General features: G+C 38.8%; 1 protein-coding gene across 1 annotated transcript in view; it reads left to right on the top strand.

The window, feature by feature from the left end:
* Positions 1–910: 910 nt before the first annotated feature.
* Positions 911–15611, top strand: part of LPCAT1 (lysophosphatidylcholine acyltransferase 1) — a 61787-nt gene continuing 47086 nt past the window's right edge. The window contains exons 1-5 of the mRNA XM_039711036.1: positions 911–937; positions 1642–1784; positions 3298–3512; positions 13124–13236; positions 14611–14671. Of these exons, the coding sequence (XP_039566970.1) occupies positions 926–937; positions 1642–1784; positions 3298–3512; positions 13124–13236; positions 14611–14671 (544 nt within the window). The 5' untranslated portion in view covers positions 911–925. The remainder of the gene's footprint in view (positions 938–1641; positions 1785–3297; positions 3513–13123; positions 13237–14610; positions 14672–15611) is intronic.

The following is a 15611-nucleotide window of genomic DNA, read 5'->3' as shown; positions in this document are numbered from 1 at the left end:
TGAGCTGAGCCCCTCAAAGTACAACTCTGAATGGACCTTTAGGGGATTTAAAATGTATCTCAGAACACAGTTATTCACATATTACTTATTACCAAACAGAGTTTATAGTTTTAGTCGAAGACATATCTCTGAACATCCCAAATATGTAGGAATGTGATCACCAAAATAATGCGTGCATAAAGTCAGAGCCAGAGTGTAAGTCTCCTGCATTCTGGTCTCTGACAGTGGCCAGTGGGGACAGGATCTTCTCCTTTTTTGTCTGACACTGACTGTGTACTGTTACTGTACATAGGTTTTACAGGATGGAAGCTTTCTTACCTGGGAGGATGTCTGAACGTAGATGTAGACTGAACTACTTTTCAAATGCTAGCACCTCTCTTGATTCCTAACCTTCTTCAGGAGATAGACATAATTTTCTCTCCTGCCAAATTTCTTGTGTCAACAGGTACTGAACTATTGCCTGCTAAAAAGGGGCTGGTGTCACAGCCAGACCCTGTGCATTTGGTGCATTTGCTTCCTGCTGGCCATTACTATGCCTGCTGTCTCTGGAAGACCAAGAGGCCTTTTCTGCATATTTATGCCATCTTTTATGGCATTATGTATGCAACTTCTGCTTTCATTCTTTTACCTGGCACTAAAAGGATCATTGGTACAAAGTATTGGTACAGAGAGTCAAGGGATGGAATACCTCACTACCAGTCACCTGCCATTCACCTTTGCTCTTGAGCAGGAGAAGACTTGGAGGAGTGGGAGGGAGGGAGTGAGGAAGGAGGTGTGAATCTCAAAGGTCTGTGTCCTCACCTGTATTTTACTTCACTTATTTTTTAGTGGCTGGTCCTTCTCATTTTAGAAATTTAGAAGGCAGCAGCTCTCATCTCCAGAATGCTCCTCTATTTGCTGCTAGACATGGTGGTCTTGTCTGTGGATGCAGAGTTGTGTGAGTTGGTGTAACTTTGGTGCTCATCTGACAATTTTAGTGTGTGAAGTTTTACTGGTTCATCTGGGAAACTAGCCTACCTAAGGAAAAAAAAATTCCTTTTTTTTGTCAGTTCTGCAAACTAAAGCAGAGTCTCCATAGGGACTGGAATCCTGTTCTGGAGAGTGAGATTGTGGTTGTTATGGGATGATGGTGCCAGTCTGAAACAACACTGTAAAATCCAACTGCAGTGGGCTGGTAGCTTAGGGCTTGAAAGTGGTATCTTGGGCTTTTCTCCTGCTGTGTGTTCCCTGCACCTACCCTAGATTTACAGATTTGTGCACCTACAGAGTGAGTTGGTTGTTGAGCTGTTTTAGGAAGTGAGAGGAAGTGGAAAGTGAGCTGCATGATGACTAGATCTGCACTGGGGAAGAGAAGAATATGAATTAATCTTTCCACAGCAGCCTGGAAATGCATCAGATTAAGCACAACATGAGACAGCACCTTATGCATTGTTACTCATCCTTGCCCAGCCATGGTGATATTGAAAAATGTGCTTTTTTTAACCTTATCTGGCATATCTGGAATTGAATGGTATTCTGCTGTTTCTACCATTAATGCTTTTAAGTTAAGAAATGCTATTAGTTTCTAGGAATCACTGACCTTTTCAGTATGAACTTGTGTTGGAATAATGGGTTTTTTTAATTATTATTTTTATTTTGCAGATTGCCTTCATGACCTTGACTCTGTTTCCTATCCGACTCTTTTTTGCTGCTTTTATGATGTTGCTGGCCTGGCCTTTTGCGTTCATTGCTTCAATGGGATCTGACGAGCAAGAGCTTGAAAAGCCCCTCTCCTGGTGGCGAAAGTGAGTCACTGATGTGGTGAAATACTGAGAGAATCATTATAAAGTTTAGCAGTTTGAAGTAGAGGAGATGGGAAATACCTTTTACCTGTCTCAGAGACCTACTTTTCTCTTCAAAAGAAAAATATAAAAATTATTAAGCACTTTCCTCAGATTGCGAACTAGAAATGCCTGAACTCTTTGATTTGCCAGGTGATCCAAGAATTACACTGGTAATCTCTGGCTTCTTATCTTTATTGAGGAGGTAGTGTGAAGCTTTGTTGTGGCATCTTCCATTGCATTTATTCCTGTAATGTCAACTTCTGGTTATGAAAATTGACTCTATGGAATGTGCCCAGATCTCATATTCTAAATTGTTTTAAACTGTTTCACCCCATTGTCTTCTACCCTGTGATGAACTGACAAAACTCACGTTGATTCCCTGAGGGCTTGCCCTGTACTTTGGTGCTTATTGAAAGTCTGTAGTTGCTTTGATATTGCAATGCTAATTAAGGTAGAATGTAAGACAGTGTCCTCCCATCCATGAAAACTGCCATTTGAGGAGCAGGAAGGGAGGTGTGTATCACCTCCTCTATAGACAATTTTAAAATTAGGAGCTGGCACTAGCATGAAGGAAGGTGATTGTGTTTGGAATCACAGAACCACAGAGGCATGTCACTTTACATTTCATTCGGAGAGATGTCAATACAGTAACTAATGGAATAAGTGTCTGCCTTCAGTCTTGCATACAGTTATTTTGAATCTTTTTAGATTCTCCCTTCCTCATTTATTCCAACTTTCAGTGTTACCCTGCTCTCCAGCCTCCAGTCCCTGTAAGTGTTAAAATTTGTGGTGTTCGATTTTTGTGCTCTGTTGATTCAAAGTTTCACTTTTCATGATTGTCAGACAGTTTAAAAAAACAAACAAAACTCCACAAAAAAAACCCACCACAACTTTCTCCACCCCACCAAAAAAATAAAAAATCCACAAGAAACAAAAATCAAAATCACTTTAGGAGAAGATGAGGAAAGGGAAGAAAGTAAACTATTTCCAGAGGTCTCATATGTATCCTGTAGGCCTTCTTATATTTGAGAGTTTCTGCCCTATATTTGTCCCTTTTTGCTTGGGTAAACTTGAAACCAAGAATCAGGGTAAGTGCATTCTGGCAATATCCTAATAGCATACTTCAGGACTGAATTTATTAGAGCTTTTTAGGTGTTACTAGAAAACCTTACTGGGCATTGTATAGAAGAAACTTAACAGTCATAGTCTGAATTAAAATTAACAATGTACTAAATGACGATTTTGGAGACTAGAATGAATTAGGGTTCAGGTATAAAATGAAGTTGAACAGCATCTTGCCTAAAAAATGGTTTTAAATCAGCTGAGAAAGAGAAGAACAGAGTGTGTGCAGTGTTCCAGCTCTGTTTTAAGCATCATATCCTGTCTGAACTTCCGTCATGCATGTAATTTTTAATTTTATTATTTTAAGGTGTTCCTGCAGCAACATAACAACTGTTTTCCCAACTTTTTACAGGATAGTGGATATTTTGCTGAAAGCAATAATGAGAATGATGTGGCTTGCTGGTGGATTCCACTGGATAAATGTAAAAGGCAGACGGGCACTGCCAGCAGAAGCAGCAATATTAACGGTGGCTCCCCATTCTTCCTACTTTGATGCCATTCCAGTAACCATGACCTTCGCCTCCATTGTGATGAAGGCAGAAAGCAAAGATATTCCTGTTTGGGGAAGTAAGTTGGTAGATACTTCATTTTTCAAGAACAATTTTAAAATGGTGGCTTAGGAAGTTCACTGGGTGTGTATGAGAAGGATTGAAAGAGAAGAAAAAATTCTCTCCATATAGCAAAATTTCTTTTTTAACTGGTCAACTCTGAATGTCAATAAAAAACTTGAGGCAGGAGGCAGAGGGGAATGTTCTTTTTCCACTTTCTCTGAAATCCAATCCCCCTATGAAGTCAAAGCAATCCTACCGAACTCATGGTTTAATTTGCAGTGAAACTTGTAACATTTTAAGACCTGGCAGATGGAAAAGCAAATTAGGATGGGGCTATGGAAGCAAAGACTGAGTCTACAAAGACTTGGTGCGAGTTGGGGTGCCCTCCCAGAAAGGTGTTTTAAGAATGTGGTCTGCTCTGAACACTACCCTGCCTTGAGGGAGTGCTGCTAATCCTTCACACATCAATAAGTTAGTTTCAAAAAGAGTGTGAGAGATGAGCACAGGAGCAGATTGGTGTGCACTTGGGTTTAGTCATGACAGAAGCAGATGCCTGAGTCAGTAGTGCTTGAATACTATATTTGGAATTATTCATGTATGTTCTCACAAATATTTGAGGGACACCTGTGATTTTTTGGTGCAGTTGTGACAGGGAAAACAAGCTTTTGGGCTTGTAGACTTCTTAACAAAGTCTGTGTTGAAGCAACCCCCACCATCTTGTGTCTAGTGACCAGCAAAGTTCAAAGAACATCCCTGTGTCTCACTGTGTAGATTTTTATGGGTAATATAAAAGTGACAAAAGATTTTACTTTGGCCATGGGTAGGACTCTTAAATGTAAAAGTCTAACAAAAGCTTTGAGATCCTTTGCTACTAAGTGGAATTAGGCTGTTGGTACTGACATCCTTCTGAAATTTAATTAGACAATGTGTTTTTAAGGTCACATTCAAAAACAGAAGCTGAGACACAGCCACAAATTGTGAGTGGTTAGCTATGGAAGTTTCATTTCAGTAATCTTGTCGTATAAGGGTCTGCCTTTTATGAGGTAAAATTCAGGCCAGATCTATAGTTGCATCTGAATTTCGTTGAATATCTTACTAATGGTGTTTAGAAATTTGTGGCAGTGAAAAATCTATGTAAGAATGCTTTGAGCCAAAAGAAAAAGGGTGCAGGCAGGCATGTGTTTTTGAAAACAAGTGTATGCAAACAAGCATAGTGTGAAAACAAAAAGAAATTGAACTCCCCTGTTCAGTACTGAAAGAAGATACTGTTGTGAGACAGTATGTTGGCAGTCTTGTACAGCACAGGTGTATCCAGGCCAACTTGGGCTTTAGGAGCAGTCCAGACGTGGAAGCAGGGGCTGATTTATCTTCTTTCTCAGGTGACTCAGTTGACTGTTTAATAATTGCTGGCTCAGCAAAATGAATGTAATCTGTGTGGAACTCCCTTTGGTTTGAAGGTGGTCTGTCTGGAGGACCCAAATTAAATGGGGTAATTCCAGTCCCTGTTGTGCTACTGCAATGTGATGAAAAGGCAGAATGGCATTTGACAGTGCTATAATAGCTACTAAGTATCCCCACATGGTAGATTCAGTTGGAGTCAGGAGAATCTGTAGGGATATGGAGATTGTAGTTCCCCTGAATGTAACACAAATAACATGTATTAAGAAGATCAAATTATTTTCTAAATATTTAATTTCATTTTGAGGTGACTTTTACAGGATTCCATTTAAAGTCTAGACTTCCTACAATACATTTTAAAAATTATTCACTTCATTTAGTTCATATATGAGTAAAACCAGTTACAGAAAAAGAGAGCATGTAGTGATTTGATGGAATATTACTGGAATGTACAGTGCAGTCAAATAAATGAATGTTTCATCTTTTATAGCTGCATTTGCTTTATGCTGTGCAGCCACAAAAGTTATGTAGTTACTTGTGAAATGTTCAAAAAAATGCCACAGGACTGAGGCATACCAAAGGTCATAACTGGGATTGAGAGTTCAAAAACCATTTTTGTTTTTAGGGGTGAACTTTTATATGAGCAACATTAATTATAGCAGTTTGTGTTCTTTAAGTAAGTGGCCCTTAACAGAGAGGTAGTAATCACTGTATTGATTAGTTTGCTTAAAAATTAGTGAGAACTTCCCAGTAAAACTAGTTTTTTAAAATCTGTTACTGTTTGAGAGAAGTTTTCTGTGAAGCAGATAGTGCTGACCATCTCCTTTGATCTAGTATTTTAATCCCACCTCTCTACATGCACACACATAAAAAAATACATTTCATGTTATCAGACCACTGATAGTTCTCTTGTGATTATGTGATAATGTGCTCATGTTTTTGTTGGATTGCCTGGTGAATTGTCAACACTATATATTCATCAAGAATTTATCCCAGAGAGGTCAGAATCATGTGTTCTTCAGTTTTGTAAGTCCTGCAAGCTTGGTATACCATCTTCAGTAAGGTTTTGGAGCCAGTCACTGATATTCCTAAACTTCTTATCTCTTGAGTCTTGTGAATGGTTATTCTGAATCTTCTGGGAAGCTTTGAATAAAGTACATTCATTTAAGTATCTGAGCAGACTTAAATAGGTAAAAAATGAAGTGGCAGAGGAAATTTAAAGATCATTTCCAGGGATGAGGACTTTGGGTGAAGAGTACATCCTCATCCTGTATATTCAAGTACGATATAAATAAATTGGCTTTTTGATGTAAGGACGGTGCTTATTAAGACACTGTACATTGTATACCAGAGGGATCAGGTGCTTTAGCAGGCACAAAATGATCTGATTGCTAAATGGTTACTAAGATTGGTTCTGCAAGCATTTTAATAGGTTTCTGGAACAGCTGCCTATATTATTGTACCCTTAGTTAGTCAGTCATGGAATATTAAGCTTCTGATCCACTTGAAAGTCCAGATGATTAAAAGCCTGTTCTTTATGGGATTGGAAGTACTCCACAAGTGTATTTGTGTATGATGGTTTTTATTGCTGTCTAGCTTGAAGGCAGCTCTCCTGGTTTCCAAAGTCCAATTTCAGAAGCAGACTTATGTCTTGCGACTCTTACAGATATATTCATCCTTTTTAGGAAAACAAAGAAAACCAGATTTAAAAATGCTCTTTGGTTCTGGGATAAGAGTTATGAACTCTTCAGTCAGTGGTCAGTAGCGAAGAAAATTATCCATTTGGCACACACACAAGGTTAACAAACTCTGGGGAGGAACTGCTTGCCCATATATAAACAGTATTTCAGTGATCATTAAAAAAAAATCAGTATCTGGAAAGGAGAGAATGCCAGACAGATGGAATATGTTATGGTGCTGAAGGAAGATGTATGTTTCTGTACAATGATTTTCCAGAGTTTTGGTAGCCTGGAGATGTGAACTTTGCTGGACCATTTAAGTCTTACTGTGGGAAAATGCATGTAGGAGTCTGTTATACATTACATGGTCTGGAGAAGTCAGATCAATTTATCAGTACAGATCCTTAAACTTCCCTGTTTTGTCTACTGAATCTCACTTCAAGTCAGGACAAAGTTTGTGCATAAATTTTGGATAGTTACACTTCACTATCTTATTTTTGGCTGTTGAAGCAACCTGGATAAAAGTAGTTTTTCAATGCTGCAATGATTGGTCCTGCTGCAGAAATGCTTCAGTAAGAAGGACAGGAAATTTATCAGTAAATATGAATTGATGGGGACTTTGGACCACTTTTATGATTTGAGCATTTTCAGTGGTCTGAACTTTTAGAGACTAAATGTAAGTGAAAAGTTAATTTAAACTTCAGGCAACTTCTCAATATCTCTAACACCACTCTGAAAAAGAGAGGGAGTTGGTACCCGTGAAATGTACAGGATGCTATGTTACCTTAAGTTTATAAAGGGGAAGGAGGTAATTTGTATTTGGCAGAACACAGCAGAGCTACAGAGAAAGGGAGAATCATACAGTGCTATAAAACTATCAGTTCTGTTGTAGATGGTTTTTTCCACACCTAGTAAACTCGAGAATTTTTGTTCAAGCTCATTTTTTCAAAGTGCATTATAGGCTTTTCTCAAGCATCATGACTAAAAGATGAGAATAAAAGTAATTCATGGGAAAGTATTTATGCTTGGCTAGCTGGGTATGGGTATGTTTTCATGTCAAAACTTAAAAGGTGCCAAATTACCCACCAGCTCTGTTGTGCAACCTAATCCTCCAGTCCTGCATCCCAAGTGCCTCCCCACCCCTTCCATACAATACAAGGAAGAGAACTGTGGTAAACCCATAGTTCTTCTGTGAGAATCCCACATTTAAACACTTATGAGATTCACTAAAACAGTCCTTAAACTCCTTATGGAAAAATCTGATCTAAGATGAAGGCATTAGAGATTTCTTCTCATTTATACACTGTAAATCAGGGCCTTGAACACTGAGGTCACTAGGATGAATGCCAACATCCTGTGCTGTGTTGGCATTGTAGCCTGCCTTGAGTACACACTTGAGCTCCCCATTTCTGAGCAGCATCTTGAAGTTGTTGCCAAGCTTATCCATTTCATCTTTAAAACCCTCTGTTTCAAAATTCAGTGTTTCCTTCAGACTGTGGGCACCCAGATGGTCCTGCAAGATTTCAGTCTTGCAGAACTTCTCTCAGATTTAAAATACTTGCATTGTCACCTGTGTGTTACGGGTATGTGTTTATCATTTGGCTTGGAGTCCTGGAAAATTCTGTAAAAATTACTTCTCATTTAAACTGCTGCTGGAATGCTTTCAAACCACCATCTCTAGTTAATATCATTTATTGAAGTTACAAACTGCAGTATATAGGAAAACTTCAAACCAATACTGCTGCCTGCCTTAAATACTTTTTAGTTTGGCAGTAGAAGCTAAAACATAAAACCATGTCCTCATACAGGTGTTGCAGGTGTGTCTGAGATAAAAAAGAAGTCTTTGTCCCTCAAGGAATCCTTAACATTTTTAAAGACCAAGCCAAATACCACAATTTGCTTCTGTTAAAGCTAAGGAGGGCACTGATTATTTACTTCCCACTACCGACCTTTCCTTGTCCTATAGGCTGCACTGTTTCCTGCCTTTCTCTTTAGAAGCAGGGACAGAACTTTCCCATTAATGTTGCCTCCCATTCATTAATGCCATGAATGCTTGGCATGCCTGCAGTCAGGTGGTCCATCTGCTAAGCATTTAGTCAAACTTGGAGAAGTTTTCTTGACATACATTTATCTTTGGTGGTTGATTCAGACTTGAGTCAAAGAAATATATACATTATATATAAATCTATATATAAAATAAGATACTACCACCAGCTTTACAAATCTCTTATAGAGTATCATGACTATAATAACACTTGTTTTGTAAGAACAAGGTAATTCCAAGTGCAAAAGATCCTAATTTTGGTTGAATTAAGTTTTGTGCATTGATACAACTTTGTGTATTTGTTGTGTGTATGTTTCTGGAGTTTTTGCATTTTTGAGGTCTCTGTGTCCATATACACAGGAAGTAATTGTAAGAAAACCTTAATGGTTTTCTTCCCCTATAACTTTCAGAGTGCTTTTGAGCCTCTTGTAGATTTCTTCTTTTCTAAGAGCGGTTTTCATATTGGGTGTTATTTCATTAGAAGAGTTGAGAGTTCAGAATTTTGCAAGCGTGTACATTTGAATAAGGTAACTCTTGAAAACTAAGCCCAAGGTAGCGCTTTTCAACCTTTTTCCTTCATGGGTTTTGTACCCCTAAATACAGAATACACAGCATGGCAACTGCTATAACTGTATTTTTTCCATACTGTGGAGTAAATACTGTAAATGAATATCCCACTGCAGCCTACTTGTACAGCTTACCTCCATGTTAAAGGCAAGCAGAGCCAATTGTGCTGCCTCTGTAGGATTCCCTCAGAGTGTCAGGGGAATGTAATCACGGTGTTTTGTGTTGTTTGGTAGAGAGGCCAAGTGAAAGCCTCAACTTCAGCATTCTCTGCTTTTGCAGCCATCACTTTGTTTGTTGCTGATTCTACAGTGGTGCAAATGTAACTGCCCACTCAAAAATGCGTGTATGGATACATTTTAGATGAATGGTATATAGTGCCCCAAGTCTTTTCCGTAGGTTTTTTTGTTCTCTGGTGCCTTGTGGAACCAGTGGTGATGTTGCCAGTGTAAATGGTTTGCTACAGTACTTTCTGCTGTTGTGTTATGCAGCACTTTGTGTCTTGAATTGAAACAAGGTTTCCTCACACATACTTGCCTGCAAAGAGGGAGGGGAAGTATTTTTTTTTCCCTGTTGTCCTAAGAAGTTTGAAGACACCAAGCGTATGTATTCAGCTTATCAGGAAAAAAGATGGGTTTTGCATATTCATTGTGCTGGTGCTGAAATTGATTGCATGGGAGTTACGGTTCTGAAATCACTTGGAGCTGCCACCCTGCTATTAATTAAAGCAAGACTGAGTTTTTGCAGGCTGTCTTTAAAAAGGCTGTTTCAAGCAACTTTATGTTGGTTAGAATATCTGTGGCATTCTGGCTGCCCTGAGAGGCAGAGGTTTTAATGATTTACTGGCAGCACTTTTTAAATTGCATATGAAATGCCTGCCTAAGAAGGTAGAATACGGCATGTCAGCTGTCCACTGGGCTCCTTGTATGATCTGAAATTGGGAATGAGAGGGACTAGATGAAAAAGGACTGACACTGCTAGAGAAAAAGCTGGAATAATGACACTCACAAGATCACTTTTGTGAATTGACGGATTCTCTGTCATTGCCTACTAGATTTGATAATTCAAGGGTGGGTTTAATGGAGTGAGGGGGGCTGGGCAAGCACATTTTTCAGACTCTCTGAACTCTTGAGCTGTGGTCTTACTATCTGGTTACAGCCAGTCTTGGACAATTAAATTGCTGAGCAGAAGAGCATATGATTATGTTCTGTTTATTGAACACATTGCAGAGTTCTGCTTGTTTCCTTTAGTTGCTCAGTATGCCAGCTGTCTGAAGCATTTTATGCTTTCACTTCTGGCCTGACTTCACCCTAGTCCTGCCTATTCCTTGCATCATACACTACCTTAGGTACTTTCTCCCTGTGTTTAAACTTAACTTCTTACCGCGGTCTCGTCTTGGCTCCTATTTGGTATGTTTTTCAGCTTCTCTTTACAGACCTTTGGCCCTGCTCCTGACTTGAACAGATCGACTTGGTATACAGCCTTTGAATTTTCAGATTTGTGTGTTTACTGAACATGAAAATATGTGGTGAAAGTAAAGGTCTGTGTAGACTTGTGCTCTGTTTTCAGAAGTAGTTAAGAAAAGCAAAATTTAGCTTTCCCTTGGTGTGTATTTTCAGCTTTTTACTGATGACTGAGAGTTTCAAGTTCACTTAAAGTGTTGGACTTAACCACTGAGGGCCTGGTAGCTGGTGTCTCACAGGACCTTCAGTTGCTGTTTAATATTAAAACAAGAATTCTGTCAACCTTTTTAGTCCAATGTCTAAGGAAGTAAGGCTTAATGTAACTACCCTAATATGCTAATTCAACAGGCGGGAGAAATCCATAGGAAGCTTTCAGTTGCCTCTGTCTTTCTGCATACCAGAGTAATTTTTCTTTGCACGGAGGTGTGTTGCTGTTTGTGGTGCTGGTCATTTGTAAGATAACTCACCCGGTGTTCCTCTGGAGCTTAGTAACATTACAGTAGCTTGCTTTTGGGAAGGTTGTACCAGTGAAGCTCCCAAGTGTGCCCATCTTGACTGTACAGTTCTCAGATACTGATGACATCAGTGTAGTCTGATGTTTTCTGTCACACTGCCCAAAGGAAAATCTGTCTGCTTGCTTAATTTCATGCGTGATAAATAAGACCCTGCTTGCAGCATGTCCTCAGAAGAGCCTAGGAGTTCTGGAATTATCTTATTCATTCATTGGCCTGAAGTAACCTAAATTCTGTCATTTGGGCCTAATGTAAAAGAAACTTCCAAGTGAAGGCTGGGGATGTTGGATCTTTTGCTTTCCTTTATAATGTTTTTGTTGTGGAGTAGTAAATTGCAACAGTGGGGCAAACTCAGGAGTAGCATTACTAAGAAGAAAACAATTATGATACCAAATGTGGTTTCCCTTGTTGTTTTTATTGCTTGTTCTATGTTTATGGGGTTTTTTCCCCTTATTCTTTATGTGTTAGTCTTTTTGTGGTTTGTTTTGGGGCTTTTTTGTTTGTTTTTACCTTGCCTTGACATTAACCCCAGCTGGCCAAAGATGATCTTTGCTCCCCTGACATGCAATATTCTATAGATATTGTCTAAGAGTGGGCATGTAGGAAAAAGTACAAGAGCACGGTAACTTTTCTGGTACACTGCCTCCTGAGCCTTGGCAGCTTATGGGATAAAAGCAATATTTCAGAGGCTGGCTGAATGTTTGGGAACTTGCTGTAAAGTCTGACAGATTAGTTTCTCAGAACCTTCATCACTGAAGGATTTTGGTGAGTTGATGGCTAAACTTCCAGTGGGATAACACCATAACCAGCAGCTTTTGCTGAGTACAGGGCTATAATTCCTTACACTGTGTTTTTTTCTTCACGCTTTAAGCACTGGCTGATCCATTAATGTAGCAAGTCTATCCTTGACAAAAGCAGATTATACAGTGTCAGTGAACTCTTCTCACAGGGGCTGGAAAAATGAAAACTGTATCTGCTGCACGTAGAATAGCTGATGTTTTAGTGACTCTTGAACCTTCAAGTAAGATTACGTGATACAAAAATTATTAAAAGGTTTTGGAAGACAACCTGCTTAAATAAAGGCACGGAGTGCTGTATTTGAGGGTCCTTCTCTTGTAGTGCTTTTAGACACTGCAAAAGAGCTGTATGGGCTTCTTATTGTTTTGAAAGTATTCTTTGGTATCCTTGTGACAGGCTTGCATGGAGAGTATCTTGTGGATTGATTTCTGATTTTTTGCTCATGTTCATTTTGTGTCTGGCTACATACAAGAGGTTTCCCACTGAGCCAGAAAGAGGATGTCTGAGATCTAATTCATCTGGTATGAGGAACAGGCAAACAAGTGACAAGTGAGAAAATGAGCATGCCTTTTCTGTTGACACTGATTCTTCACAAAAAATAACATCACTGTGTATAATATCTTGGGTGCTGTACCTTTAGTGGAGCTGAGCTGTCATGGAAGACAAAAGCTCTAAAGACAGAGACAGTTTGACTGACAGGATGTCTTTTACAAGAACTTAGGTAGCAGGGAGATTCCTGCTGCTTTGCTGGTTTAGGAGTGGCTATAGACTGTGTGTTTTTTGTGGAGGAAGGAAATGGCCTGTAGACAGCCACAGCTGCATTGTTGCAGAAAACTGCATAATATGTACCATCATGTTTTACATTATCTGTAATGTTGTATGTATTGATCTATTAAAAACTGAAAAACTACAAAATGCCATAATTTTTAAAACTGTTTTCCTCACAGAAACTTAAGAAAATATTTCAATAAAGCTGCAATAATTCAGCTGAGTATTGGATTTTGCAGTGTAATATAGTAAAGTAGTTACATTCTTTTAACAAAAATTTTTGTCCGGAGGACTTATTGGTGGTGGTGGGGGAGTGGGGATGTATGGAGGGGGTGGGAGATCTTTTTCAAACAACGGGAAAATAAAGGCTGGTCCTTGTTTTTGTTTTCCCTCCTCTTCAGCTCTGATCAAATATATCCGACCAGTATTTGTATCTCGGTCAGACCAGGATTCTCGCAGGAAAACTGTTGAAGAGATAAAGAGGCGTGCCCAGTCTGATGGTAAATGGCCACAGGTACTGTATTCTGCTACTCTGTAAGAGATGGTATTTGGCATTTTCAGGCTTTGGATATGCAGTTTGCTTTTTTTCATTGTTGGTGGCTTTAGGTGGTTTGGGGTGGTGTGAGTGTGTGTGAAATTTCCCCCACCCCCTCTTTCTAGAAGATAAAATGTAAGATTCTCATCTGTCTGTCATTGCATTGTGTTTTGGGGGAAACTGGGTAAGTACATGGCTAGACAGCTCTTAAGTGGTACTAAATGGACAGACCACAGTAGGTGAGGAAGTCCCCTAAGAGGAAAAAAATGAAGTGCTCAGCAGAATACCTGGAAAAGCACTGTATGTTCTTGTCCTTTGCAAGATTATGGCATTGCTGTTGTTGGAGATGTGATACTGGGCAAGGCAGCCCAAAAAATTTGGATGTTCCAGCAACCACCTCTGTTAAAACACATGATGAAAATATGGACAGAACAAGTGGCTCAGGGCTTTTTTCTGCACCTTAAATGAGGCTATTTATAATGTGCCTTGAAAGAGAGCAATGGGAAGGAAAGGATGATATATAAGATCTCAGATTCCTAGAAGCGTGTGATTATTTTACAAATTTGAAGCATTCCTGTGATTTTTTTGAGATTTAGGGTACTGTATATTTTTTATGGGATTATTGCTGCTGACAGTGGGTGTACCTCTGCATACTGGACTGCAAAAATGTTTAGACAGCTATAAACCATGCAACAGGTAATTTACAGCTTTTGCATCATGAGTTTCATCATTAGATTTCAAAGCAAGCTAGGGCAGAGTGGGCAATAAAACTAGTAATGTTAGTCCCAGTCCATTGCTTTTTTCCCTTATAATATGGATTTGGGGGGCTTGGTTTGTTCTTGTACAGTTTACCCTGTTCTGCTGAATTGGTTCAACTTAAGTGTTTTTGCTCCTTTTTTTTAGAATTCTCTTCAGGTATTTTCAGTGTCTGTCATTTGGGCATCTGTGCACATGGCAAGTAATAGCAAAGAGAAAATAACTATTTTCTTAGCCTGTAAGCAGGAATTTTGTTCTGGTACACAACAGACTATGATACTTTATCTAGCACCAAAATCTTCAGTGAAAATACTCATACTTAACAAGTGTTTCTTGTCATTGTTAGTGTTCCAATAAATACAATTATTATTGGAGGACAAGAAAGAGACAAAATCACAGATAAAGAAAAATATTTTTCCTATTAAGGTAGAAGTTTACTTGACATCTTCAGCAACTTTTTTTTTTTTTACTCTAACTGAACTGTCTTTCCCGGAGAACATTTTTGCTGTAATCAGTTAATAGCAGCTTTAAAAATGTGTTTATAAATAAATTCACATTGAAATAGTTCTTAAAAGTAAACTTTTTTTTTACTTCAAGATAATGATATTCCCAGAGGGCACTTGCACAAACCGATCCTGTCTAATTACATTCAAACCTGGTAGGTATTATGCTCATTTCTCTGTTCTCTACAGAATGTCCTTGTATCTTCATTTTCTGAAATACCAGTTGCATTTTAATTTGCTTGCTGTTGCAGAAGTTGAGTTAAAAACCTTGTAATAGGGTGAAATAGGAATATAAATTTTGATGCTACGGGAAGATTGTAATTCTACTATTGAACAAAACAGTTTCAATAATTCAGGTTTTTTCTTGGCTTCTGAGATACATATGAACTGGAGGAGTAATGTTTCTTACTGGGTTTTTGTTTATGTTTGTGTCTTTTTGCCTTTTTTTTTTCCCTTGCCCCCTTCATTTCCTATATTGGGTCTGTCATGCAGCATTTACATACTCACTACTACCTTAAGCTTTGTAGTGTATCTATTTCAGGCTGCCCAGCATTTGATCTCTGTTGTATTTGGCTGATCCTTCTCTAACTCTTCTGTGGAGTTGCATTCTGGTGAAGATGGCACAAAAATGTTTCCCATGTAACACTGTAACAGAGGCTGCCATTTTTTACAATTTTTACATAACATCCATGTTCTAAGCTCTTTTCAGTAATATCACCCTTTTGATTTATCAGATTAGTAGAGGTTGTAATGCTGAACGTTGCTGCAGCTGTAAACTGCATTTCCAGTAGGGACAAATGCCAGTACTGCAGCAAACCACTAATCTTTAATGCAAACTTGCCTTTATCATGTAGGTAGGGAGATGGTCAATAAAGGAGCTTCAGTGAGCAAGGCAGCTGTGAATGTGTTTCTGGACTTCCTAGTTTTCTGCCTAGTTTCTGGTCTTACTGTGTGTCTTGTGTTTTGTTTGGCTTGCAATTTAAATATCACTCTTGGAATATCATGCAGTGAGTCAGCACTGTGGTTCCTTGCACTGATTCATTTGCCTGAAGGAATCTCAGAATCTCAGACTTTTCTCTCAGCTCTTACCTTTTT

Source organism: Passer montanus, unplaced genomic scaffold (genome assembly GCF_014805655.1).
Source record: "Passer montanus isolate IOZ18808 unplaced genomic scaffold, ASM1480565v1 scaffold24, whole genome shotgun sequence".
In the NCBI taxonomy this organism is placed as follows: Eukaryota; Metazoa; Chordata; class Aves; order Passeriformes; family Passeridae; genus Passer; species Passer montanus.
The sequence above is the reverse complement of the archived record's forward strand: the minus strand, read 5'-3'. Positions and strand labels throughout refer to the sequence as shown.